The sequence below is a fragment of the Aplysia californica genome, unplaced genomic scaffold, assembly GCF_000002075.1.
Source record: "Aplysia californica isolate F4 #8 unplaced genomic scaffold, AplCal3.0 scaffold00537, whole genome shotgun sequence".
In the NCBI taxonomy this organism is placed as follows: domain Eukaryota; kingdom Metazoa; phylum Mollusca; class Gastropoda; order Aplysiida; family Aplysiidae; genus Aplysia; species Aplysia californica.
In genome coordinates this window covers 118,555-131,008 of record NW_004797807.1, presented here as the reverse complement: position 1 = coordinate 131,008, position 12,454 = coordinate 118,555, and the positions used below count along the sequence as shown (strand labels likewise).

The 12,454-nt window shown below is 41.4% G+C and overlaps 1 protein-coding gene across 1 annotated transcript in view; it reads right to left on the bottom strand.

The window, feature by feature from the left end:
- Positions 1–7,681: 7,681 nt before the first annotated feature.
- Positions 7,682–12,454, bottom strand: part of LOC101860839 (sialate O-acetylesterase) — a gene marked incomplete in the record, with an annotated part of 15,141 nt that continues 10,368 nt past the window's right edge. The window contains 3 exon segments of the mRNA XM_013087050.2: positions 7,682–8,055; positions 9,877–10,063; positions 11,842–12,002. Of these exon segments, the coding sequence (XP_012942504.1) occupies positions 7,771–8,055; positions 9,877–10,063; positions 11,842–12,002 (633 nt within the window).

Here is a 12,454-nt window from a genome sequence, read left to right as displayed (position 1 = left end):
TCCTCCTCCTCCTGCCCCTCTCCCTCCTCCTCCTCCTCATCCTGCTCCTCTTCGACCTCCTACATTTCCTGTAGACCCCCCCTTTCCTTCCTCCTACATCTCATCCTTCTCCCATATACATCAGAATACAACGTATAAATTTTACCATATTAAGCTTAGTATGTAATTTAAACTAAAGGACCTCGCCATTTTTTGTAAAGGATGTTCATTCAAGTTGCAGTCAGAAATAAGTAAAATACACATTCAACGGATAGAAATAAATATTTTAAGAAGCTTCTTTCCTTTGTTCCAGTTGAGATATCTTTTTGTACCATCCCTTTCTCTGTTTTTCTAGATTTAGCTTGGCGCTCTTTCTGTGGAACAGAAAAAAATGGAATGGTATAACAGGAACATATAAAAGAATAAACATTTTAGTAAACTGCTAAATCTATTTCTATTCTCAGACAAGAATTTCACAAGTTAGATACCTTACGTAAACTGATGAAAACAGTAGCAGTTGTAATGTTTCTGTTCTCTACCTGGTCTCCGTGAGTCTTTAGACTTAATGAACGAATAAATAAGTCTAAATGAGATTAGACTGCATGTTACATTTTAATAATACCGTGCCTCAACTGCACAACAAATTTTCGGATTCGAAAATGGCATTTCTTATTTCAAAGGTCAAGAATCTCAGTCTTTAGTTTAGTTTGGTACGAGTTTTATGGTGCTCACAACTGCATACTAAGGTTCAAACTTCTATCCAAGGGAGGGAATTCAAACAATACGTCTGTCAAATATTTCATTACACTTTCAAGTTGATTAATTCCCCTGATTTCCATTTGGCATTAACACTCGCGTAATTAGTATATTTAAACATATCATTTCTTTTCTAATGAATGTTTTTCCCAATTTGAAATATTAAAAGGAAAGCAATAATATACGCACTTACTTACTTACTCTCTCCTTGCACCGTCAGTTACATAAGGCGGAGAGCTGTCGACGCCACGCTTGTCTGTCCCTGGCCACGTTCTCCAATTTCGGCACATCCAGGCCCTGGGTGATTGCCTCATCCCTTACTGTTCCTCTACAGTCTACAGCTATCAGTTGGTCTTCCTCGTTTTCTTTTTTCCGGTTGGTTTCCAATACCATGTCTGATAGAAAACAACAATATTATTATGCCTACTCATGTTTCTGATTTGTGCATTTTGGTTCGAAATGTGCCAAAACGTTGTCTTTGCTCTCTTGCAAACTGGACCAACGTGTTTGTTACGTCCTCAAAGAGTTGAACACGGGGCTCTCGTGGTCTAGAGGCACGGTGTTCGCCTCTCATCCCGGGTTTGAAACCTGACAGCGACGGAAACTTTTTTTCTTCTAAAATGTTCTCTTTTCATTCTTTTCCTGGTCTTTGGTCATGTTCTGTTATCTGCCTTTATCTCTACTTTCTGCCACTCCTCTACCCCCCCCCTTCCCGATCCCATCCCTCCCCCACGTTCTCTGGGCTCCTGACTCTTTTTGCTGCTACTCCTGGATCCTTCTTACTGCTGTCTTTCAGCCACATCTCGGTGTGGGAAGATTGTTAATAAAAATGTGAGCATCTTATTTTTAAGTGAAATGATGAAGTGGTATGAGTTTAACGCCACTATCAACACTATTACATTGTTTAAGAGGCGGGACCTCCAAGTTAAACGTCCATCTCCGAAAGGACAGAGCCAAGTGGGAATTCCGTGCAAAGAGCCTTTCCCAAGGACACAACGTCGGACCGCGCTGCGGTTCGAACTCCCATTGTTTATGGACAAAGTGTAACAATCAACAAAAGAACAAAAATAAAGGTCTCATTCGAATCTTTACACACAGAATTTAGCCTGCTGAAATGTGCAGTAACGGGATTGTATTTTAATAACTTTTTGCCTGGGATCGCTCAAATATGCTACATGGTTTTTGGGCGCTATGGTGTGGTTTGCTCGTTCTGTCCTGTCAAACATCTATCGTGTTTATCTCTCCTTCTTTTCTTTGTATGTTACTCTTTCGTGACACTTCTCATCTTCAGTACTTAAATGATCTATTTGCTTTGCAAATACTGTAAAACTATTAGTAAAACTAAACGGTAATGTGGAAACAGGCAAAAGGGAAGCCTGGGATGTCTTTAAACAATTAAAGAAGGTGAGAAGGAACTTTAAAAAAACTATGAATGATCACCATTCGTGTTTCTGAATTTGTAGACATAGACATAAAAAGAGAACAAAACCAGAAGAATGAACAACTCTTTGTAGAAATATGAACAAATGTTCCTTAATTTTTTGAGTAAATATAATCTAGAAATAATCTCGACTCATAAAAATGCTGTCAACAATTTCGTCGAGTGTCAAGGATAGATAACGAACAGAAAAGAATTCAGGACAGCCCGCACAGACTTACATAGATTTGTGCAGCTGTGTTTAGATCTAGCTCAGAGGGTCACCCAACAACAACCCGAGGGCCGAGAGGTCATGGAGTTCGTCTTGCCCCTTTTCAATGTCACATGGTGGGGTGTTGCTAGTTTAGTCGCTTCCTCGGAATTACAAAGTTCTCTCGGCTAAGTACCTGTAAGTTGTAAGACTGGTTGCTCATTTCTTGCTGGCAGGCTGTTTGGTGGGTTACATGGTGGCGGTCTATTCAGAAGGCTGTTGAAATGTTCACCCATCGTTTCTACTTAGCGTCCTTTTTTTAAACTGATTTTCCTCTCTTGGCCTTTTATTGATACTTCTGGTTTCCCATATTTTCCCGCAAGAGTGCTTGTGGTCTGGTAAAGGATTTTCATGTGCCCTCTGGCCGCTGCTTCCTCTACTCTTTCTGCCAACATATTCATAAACTCCTACCTGTCTTTTTAACGATCTCTTGACATCTTTAGCTGTTTTCATGTATTGTTCTTGTGCATCCGCTCTTGACCCCCTTGTTTGACTTACGTTCACCTCTGCCTTCAGTTGTCTGCACTTTCCACTCAATTCCCGGCCGTGTTCGCTGTTCTATTGTGTAACATTAGGCTCCTATTTCTTCTCATCGAGTACTTTTTGACATTGTCGCCTCATAACTATTTTGTCCAAAGTGTACTTATGTAAAGAGGCACTTTGGAAAAAATAGTTCTGAGGCGACGACATGTTGAAATAAAGACTCCTTTGACCTTGGTCCAGTGTGCCTTCACATCCATATCCTCCCTGCCAAGATCAGCCAGAGGTTGCAATGTGTTCCTCACCTGCAGCTTAAACTACTCTTTCTTGTATCCATCCAAGAGGCTAACTTAACTTGGAATTGCCTTCTTTATGTTCTTGTTTTGGTTCCTTGCTTTTTTTACACGAAACTTGAGTTTTGATAGCAGCAGATGTTGCTCAGGACATGGTCCCCAAAATTATCTAATCATTTCATTGAACTTTACAGTGGAGAAACAGCCACTGAGACATTTTAAGTATTCCATAGACCATTAAACTTTTAGCTAATGCATCACCCTCATGCTCAGCTTTAATCTGACTCATCTTTCATTTAAAACATCAGTGTACGAGGCGCATACCAAACATTTTTTACCTGACCATGAAGGATTAAAGGTAGAAAGCTGGAATTTGGGGTGAAAGCCAACTAGTACCTTCCTGGAATGCATGTAAATATGGGGAAAAATTTGTATTCCTGGTTTTAACACCAGCGCACTGTAAGTCAATTGGGGTATGTTGTTCGCCAGTTTTAACATATAAATGGAGAAAATTGAGCACAGGGCAGTAATGAAACTTTTGTTCTTGCAAGGCAAGCAACTACATGATATTTTTACTGAGATGCATGCCGTATATTTAGCTGATTGCCCGTCCTATGCTGAGATAAAAACTTTTGTGTTTTAAAAAAAATCAAATACGGATTCATGGACATTGAAGATGACCACCGTGGTGGTCGCCCAGTTACAGTAACAAAAGAAGAGAATGTGTTGAAAATCAAGAAACGTGTGCTGTCTGATAGGCGGGTGACAGTCAAACAAGTGAGCAAAGAAACTAGGTTTAGCACTGGATCAGTTGAACTAGTCTTAAATGAACATTTGAATATGACAAGGTTTCTGCTAGATGGGTCCCACGTTTGTTGACTCCTCCTCAAAAAATGCAAAATGTGAATTGCTGTCAAGAATTGCTATTTACTGTATGAAAAGGGTGAAACAAAACTTTTTGAAAGACTTGTAACCATGGATGAGACATGGGTCCATCACAACGATCCTGAGTCAAAATCTGGATCAATGCAGTGGAAATCACCCTCGTCTCCTACACCAAAGAAGGCAAAGATGCAGCCATCAAGTGGAAAAGTGATGCTATCATTTTGGGGGGACCAAGAAGGAGGGATTATGACTGACAGACAATCTTGGAAAAGGACATACGATCACTGGAGACCGTCTTTTCAAGGTCTTTTCAAGGTCATACACCGATGGCAAAAAAGTATAGCTGTGGGAGGCGACTACATAGAGACAGATTAAGCTCAGTACCAAATTTCAGTTTTCAATCTTTATTCCTTCACTGTGTGGTTTAAAAACCTTTTGGTATGCCCCTCGTATTGCAACTGAATAAAATGTTTATCTGGCCCGTGCAGGGCATTCTCTGGGTTATCTGCCCCACTTTGACAACAGTTTGGTGACCCATGATTCAGACACAATCTCGAGTCACGTCAAAAATCTCTAAAACAGTTGAATAACTGGGGCCAAAAAAGAAAGAGGTCAGAAAAGAATTCACAACAACCTACATACATGTGTACACCGGTCTGCATATCTAGCTGATATGTGATGGAATCTATCTCCACACGTGGTAAATGGGGTTATACTGCTTGTTTTACCATACTCATTCGTCCTTGAAAACCAGCTGAAGTTTCCATTCGTCAACTGATTCCTGAATATCATTCTAATAATACATCCTGTCTACTGCTTATACAAAACTTTGAAAATGCATAGTTGTTGGACAAGGGCACTTTAGCAAACTGATGAATCTGAACACATATCATTTAAAATAATTGTAATAAACCAATTTCAGGACTTTTCTTTCTGGAAATGAAATATATTCAGCCTTCAGTTCATTCTGATTAAATATGGTATGCAAGAACTTGATCAAGATTTCACAGAGTTCAATATCTTCAGTACAAAAAAGGGAAAGTTGTCATTTCATTGAATACAACGGCTTCAAGCTCAAGGCAAGAGGAAGGTCGAGAAAAAGGTGGAACGACGGAGTAAAAGAGGATCTAAAAAGAACAACATGGCAATGCAAACAGCGACACCCCTGACCCACGTCCGATAACTGCGTCTTTCCTCGACACCTTGCAGTGTAAGACGACAGACAAAGTAAAAAAGCAAGTAAGAGATAAGGACGTCATAGAACGCCAAAGAAGAGCTCACCTTGGAGTTCTCGTGTATCTTAACTCTGATGCCACCAGTTGTCTAGAAAAAAATATACAGTAGGCCTATCGCAGTTTATAAAGCAATAAAAATAATTGATAGCCTCATTCCCGTAGGCCTACATACCGATCTAAACACTGCTTTATCCACGAATAGCCCTGGGACAAGAAAAAAGTCAATAGATTGTAAAACAACAGAAGAAAAAAATACATGTTGGTCTTACACGTAATTCTTCCAGGAAAAGGCCACCCATAATATGAGAGACCAGAAGGAGATTTTAAAGGCAGTCGATTTATTTGATGCTAATAATTTCATTTATGCATATTTTTGTGTAATGCATACCCACATTCTACAGCTCGCCCTAAGCGCATAAAATCTAGTATTACCCCAGCCGACCCTGGGACACTCATACAAATTTCAGGTTCCCCGGAAGCATACAATGCAAGCCGCCGATTAAGAGCTAAAATACTAACAAACTGGTAAGACCTTTCGCAGTCTATAGCCTTCTTAGTATCTATGCCCAACTTTGAGAAGTGAGGAAAACTCGTGTAAAATTCCTTCCTCAAGGACACAACATCAGGCTTGTCATAGGATTCGAACCCATGATGTTTTAGCTGCGAGACGAACAACCTAACCACAAGACCAACGACGCCACGTTTTTACACTATAAAAGGCCAGATTACTGAACTCTGTTTCCTCACATTTTACATAACACGAGATAAGCCTCTCCTTGACTTGACAAATCGCTTCCTTTTTCATCACTGAACTGGTCTTGGGGCAAATATGGGGTCACCACCTCATGTTGTTGCGATTTTTAATTTGAATATAGAGAAGCACATCGACACAATAATTGCCATTTAGTGCTGGGAAAAAGTAAGACAGTCAGACGGACAGAAACAACAGAGGGAAAGAAAAGAAGCAGGACCTACCAGTGGCGCCCTCCTACCACTCACTGTGGTTGTAGTTGCGAGCGTCGTGAAACCTTTACTAGACTGACATAAGTAAGGGCCCATCAGTAGAAGAATTCCAAGCTAAAACAAGATTCAAGTCAACCAAAAAAATACATTTAAAGATTTGTCCTTATTCATAATTCATTTGCTGTTATAAACATAATGAAAATGGCAAACATTATGACAATCAAGACACTGACAACACTTTATTTGAAACAAACTCCTCATTGCTAAGAAAGTTTTGGGGTTTTTTTAACGACAAAGTGGTTGCAGACATGTGTTTCTTTCAACAGTACACCCCATTGCTAAGAAAAACAACAACAACAACAACAACAACAACAACAACAACAACAATAGCAACAAAAACAACAACAACAACAGCAACAGCAACAACAACAGCAAAGAGGTTGCAGTCAGGTGATTCTTTCAACAGGAGGGGTATAAGACTATGGCAAAGTTTTGTATCTATCAGGATGGTTTTTACAGTTTTAAAAGCCTTTAAAATCAGATAACAGTGATCGGTGCCTCTTTCTCTTGTGTAAAGCGTTGTGGCAAGGAAGACAGGGTAGGGGGGGATGTAGGCGTCGGTAGCCTAGTGGTTAAGCTACCGAACCCATAATCGTGAGATTGCGGGTTCGGGGGTTCGAGCCTCAGCTCGGTCCGACGTTGCGTCCTTGGGAAAGGCACTTTACACGAATTTCCCTGTTTGGCTCGGTCCTTTCAGAGATGGACGTTAAACTCAGAGGTCCTGCCTCTTAAATAACCTTCTTGATAGAACAGTGTTGATGGGGGCGTTAAACTCATACACTGTCTTACTTTTACGGACAAATAGACCAGGTCCAAGATAATACAAGATTCAAAGTCAACAACAACAAAATTACATTAAAAGATTTGTCTTTATTCAAAATTATTCATTTGAGTAATAAACACAATAATATAACAATGACAAACATTAAAAATGACAAAATTGGGTGAGGTTAACGTAATATAACACAATGTTGTCACCTTTTAGAAAAACACTGACAACGCTTAACTTGAAACAAACACTTCATTGCTAAGAAAGTTTTTTGTTTTTTTAAACGACAAAAAGATCGCAGACTGGTGATTCTTCCAACAGAAAGGGTATAAGACTATGATGATAAAGTACTGTATCTATCAGGATGATTTAACATTTTTGGAAGTCTTTAAAAGCAGATAACAGTGATCAGTGCCTCTCTCTCTCTCTCTCTCTCTCTCTTGTGCAAAACGGTGAGGCAAAGAAGACAAGAGAGGACAAAATTGGCGGCGCTAGCCTAGTGGTTAGGCTACCGAACCCGTAATCGTGAGGTCCCGTCTCTTAAATAGCCTAATAGTGTTGATACGGGCATTAAACCTATACCATTTCATTTCACAAGAAAAAATAAGCATCCTGAAAACTGGGATTTTTTTTTAAAGAGAGAGAAAGGACCGAGGGTGAAGTTAAAACTCCAGACGACCGTCTCCGAAAGGTCCAGAAAACTTCACTTCGTTCTCTCCCGGATTGGCCTTGAAGACAAAGGGAGGGGCGGGGAGGCTGTTGACGGTGGAATAGACGGCACACTTCTTGAAGTAACACGGCGTAGTCAGCCAGTCGTAGCGCAAGCCCCTGATCCTCTGGTCACCGCCACAGACTTTAGTGTCGAAGGTGATGCTTGTCGAGTTGAGAGCTGTCCGCCAGGTGGCCACCCATTTCCCAGCACCGCCGTTTTTGGGCTCACAGAAGAACTGTGGCGTGAGAAATCAGAAGAAAGTCAGGGGAATGTAGCGTTAATGCACGCCAGACAAGATCACGTCAAAGTCACCGTAATAATAATTGTGACGTGTGCTGATAAAATGGGTTACTTCTCGGATTGTTACCTAATGAAAATTAAAACATCAACTTCATAGGTGGAGTTTGTACAATTTGTTAGTATGGAATAATAAAAGACACGGTAGTCTTGAACAAAATGGCATCGGTTATAGACCTATAAATCTGACCCCGGTAGTAATTTTCGAGCGATATCTCCATTCTTGGATTGCAAGAAGTTACTCATTTTGTCAGCACGCCTCACCCGTGTAGTATTAAAGCACGCCAGACAAGAAAACGTCAGAGTCACCTAGTTAGTTTTATTGCAGTCAGACAAGATCACGTCGAAGTCACCAATGTAGCGTTCATGCACGTAATAATAGATAGCTTAATTTGTATAGCCAGAATTTCCTCTCAACCTCAAGCTCTATGCGCTTTACAGTCTATAATTATTGCCCTAGTGGACCTGATAGCAATTTTGATTTTGAAACAATCTTAACTTCCTGGGAAGCACACAGTACAAGCTGTTATTTGATTTAATCAGCGCTAAAACTAATTTACTGAAAATAATAAAGCAACTACAACGGTCACGGTTTCGACTTACTCTTCATAAAACTGCTCGGTACACTCTCCAATATTCATTAAAAAAATAATAAGTATAAAACTGGAGACTAAACAGTCATTTTCCTTTTATGTATTCCATACCATCTCACACTTCCCTCGAGTAGATCTTGGCTGTGCACGTCTATTTTCCAGGTAAAGCTGTAGTCCAAAATACAGCCTGGCCTAATTGCATTGCAAGTGCCGTAAAACTCAAGCTAAAATTAAAACCAAAGATAAACGCCACAGCCTCTCACCCTCACCTCGAATAGATTCTGGCTGCACACCTCAAGTTTCCAGGTAGAGTCGTAATCCAGCATATAGCTTAGCCTAATTGTGTGCCGTAAAACTCTAGTTAAAACTTAATATTAAAACCCAACAAAGAAAACCCCACAGAAACTGTTACCAAAACTAAACTTTAACAAAAACCCACAGTCTGTCCACTCTCACCTCGAATAGATCTTGGCTGTGCACGCCAAGCTTCCGGGTAGAGCCGTAGTCAAGCACATAGCCTGTCGTAATTGTGTTGGAAGTGCCGTAAAACTGTTACTAAAACTAAACTTAAATTTAAGAATCAACAACAACCCCCCCCCCCCCCCCCTCTTTACACACAGTCTCTCATGTCGTCTGCTTTTGTCTCCACTTTCAGCCCCACCCCCTCACCTCCTTTCCCCCGTCCTCTGGGCTCCGGACTCTTTCTGCAGCCTTTCTACTGCTACTCCTTGATTTATTCTCACTGCTGCCTTTCAACCATACCCCTGATCTTCTGGTAGGAAAGATCTAACACCTTGCCTTCTCGGACAAGGGCGAAAAATCTCGGAGGTCCCGTGTGCAAGTTGCGCACGTTAAAGATCCCTTGGTAGTCTGAAATCGATAAGAGTAGGCTTCGGCCACCACCCGGGCAAAATTCAAAATTTCCTACCTACTGAAAATGTTTAATGTGTCTTGCGCGCTCATATGACCTTATGCAGTTGCAAGCGCCGTAAAACACTTACCAACACAGTCTTTCACTCTCACCTCAAATAAATCTTGACTGCGCTCTTCCAGTGTCCAGGTAGATCCATAGTCAGCACATAGCCTGGCCTAATTGTGTTGGAAGTGCCGTAGAACTCTTACTAAAACTGAACTTAGACCCGCCCCCCCCCCCCCCAGTCTCTCACCTCGAATAAATCTTGACTGCGCACGTCCAGTGTCCAGGTAGATCCGTAGTCCAGCACATAGCCGAGGGAAGAGAAGTAGCCTGACTTGGGGAACGGGCCCTGGTAGACCACCTTCTGGTTGTAAGCCACGGCTAGACCACCCAGCGCCAGGCGGGCTCCCACATCCAGTTTGTGCATGGGGTGGATGCTGAGGAGAGAGAGAGAAGGCAAGATCAAAATATGTGGGTAGGTGTGGTGAAATCAAGCGCTCGTCGAAATGATTAAATTGAAGAAAACGGCGATTTTCCATCGGTTTGACAATTTTATCAATTGTTTGTTTTGTTTTATTTGTTTTGTTTGTTTGTTTATTTTTGTGTTGTTGTTTTGTTGTTTTTGTTGTTGTTGTTGTTGTTGTGTTTTTTTGTGTTTTTTATGGCTCAACATTTTTAATGTCCATTTAATAACACATTTCTGTGAATAAAGGCATATAAAAATGTAAATTTTCAGTTTAGTTTCCAAAGACTCTCAAGCTGCGAAAGTCGCCAAACTTTCGCTGCCACTTTCTCGCTAATTTTACCAAGCGACCCCCACCTCTTTCAATCGCAAATATCTCAACCTCCATTCAAGATAGATAGATATTTTTTCATTGAAAGCAATACAAATGAGCAAGCTTTAAGACGATAGCAATAGTTTTATATGCCTTAAATCTGACGAGTACCTGATTCCGTCTCTTCGAGGAACAAAAATATGGTTACTCTTTTTGGCTAAACAGAGACCAATAAATATAGTCAAACCTATTTTGTTTTAGTAAGAGTTCTACGGCACTTCCATCGCAAAAGGTTCATATAAATGCCGAAGATATAGTGTAAAGCGCATAGAGCCTGCTGTTGAGCGGGGATATGCGCTATACAAATGCTATCTATTATTATTATTATTATTAGATTAGAGGTGTTACAAGAGAGTAACAAACACAAAAAAGAAGGAGAAGAGATAAAGACAACATAATTTGTTTGATAGGAAAGAAGGAGCAAAGCACACCAGAGCACTCGCCAACCACCCACCACCTGTCAAATCTGCTCTTATGGCCCCCTGTAGGGACAACACGACAATTGCCTGTAGAAACAGCCACTGCCCCTGCCCCCCTCCAACCACCCCCACCCCATTTTCCCCTTTCGGTGTGTTTTTTCTTTCATTAAAAAAGTACACTATATTAAAGCTGTACAAAATGTCCACCGTCAAAGAAGGCCACTTTTCTCCTTGGCAATAATGTGTCCCGTCTACACAGACCTGTGAGTGACACACTGTTTTCTTCACATGCGGATCACTTTAGAACGACAGATTTACGCCATTGGCCGATATTTATAGTAACAACCATCTTGTTTGACGTCCTTGAGGGATTCCCACTTTGTTGTCGTTCACTGTGGCAACACGACCGCAAAGCACTATTGCTCGAACCTGGACTTTCTGCTTTGGAGACAAGCGCACTAACCACTCCGCCACCTCGCCACTGTAAGCTACAGGCTTTTAAAATACTGCAATAGTGCTTTGCGGTCGTGTTGCCACCGTGAACGACAACAAAGTGGGAATCCGTCAATGACGTCAAACAAGATGGCTGTTACTATAAACATCGGCCAATGGCGTACATCTGTCGTTCTAAAGTTATCCGCTTGTGTTTGCATCCCTCTAAACCCCCCCCCCTTTTTTTTATTTCTCTTAAACCCTCTTACCCGTTTTCCTCACAGGTACCAGATGCCTAGACATAACAATGTCTGTATAGCTTATACAATGTCCTTATTACACAAAAATACCGAACGAGTCATCTAAAAGTGAACAACTAATTTAAAAGCCAAGGGATGTCTTCATCATCAAGCGACAGTACCAAGCAGAAAGACCGAGACACTAAATAAACGTCTCCCCCAGTCTGGAATCGAACTCTGGTGGTCTCCTACGTGCACCAATAATTCATCAAACTGGCCAGAAACTTACGCGCCGTAGGTGGAGTTGAAATGAGGCAGATCCAGTGCCACGGCCATGAACACTTTAGGCATCTTGGGATTGGGCACGTAGCCGTAGTCAGCTGTCTGGTGCCAGCGGATGTCTGGGTACCCCACGGTGATTACCGGGGGGTGGCGGTTGAAGGGAGCCAGCTGTAGAAAAGTAAACGGGGGGAGAATAACACAGCTGATCTGTCACTATTAGCTTTTCCTTTTATACAATTGCCGTCACATCTCGCCGATCGGCAAGAACGCAGGCAGGACTTTCGCTCTCGTCGCAGAACGCCGATCGGCGATGTTTATCACTCAGTTTCTTTGGATTTCTTCCCAAATGCTTGTGAGGGCAAGGGTTTTTACTGTAATTTTGAGCCTTGTGAGGGCAAAGGTTTAAAGATTTTACTTGTAATATTATCATGGCTGTAACTGAAAACTTGGATTAAAGTTTATCACAAAAAGTTACTAACAGAGATCACGTGCCCGCCTCCTCCCTTTTCTCTTAGTCCTCCTCCCTATCCTTCTCCTCCTCTTCCTGTTTCTCCTCTTCCTCCTCTTCCTCCTCCTCTTCCTCCTACGTTTCAGTCTCCTCCTCCTCCTCCTCCTCCTCC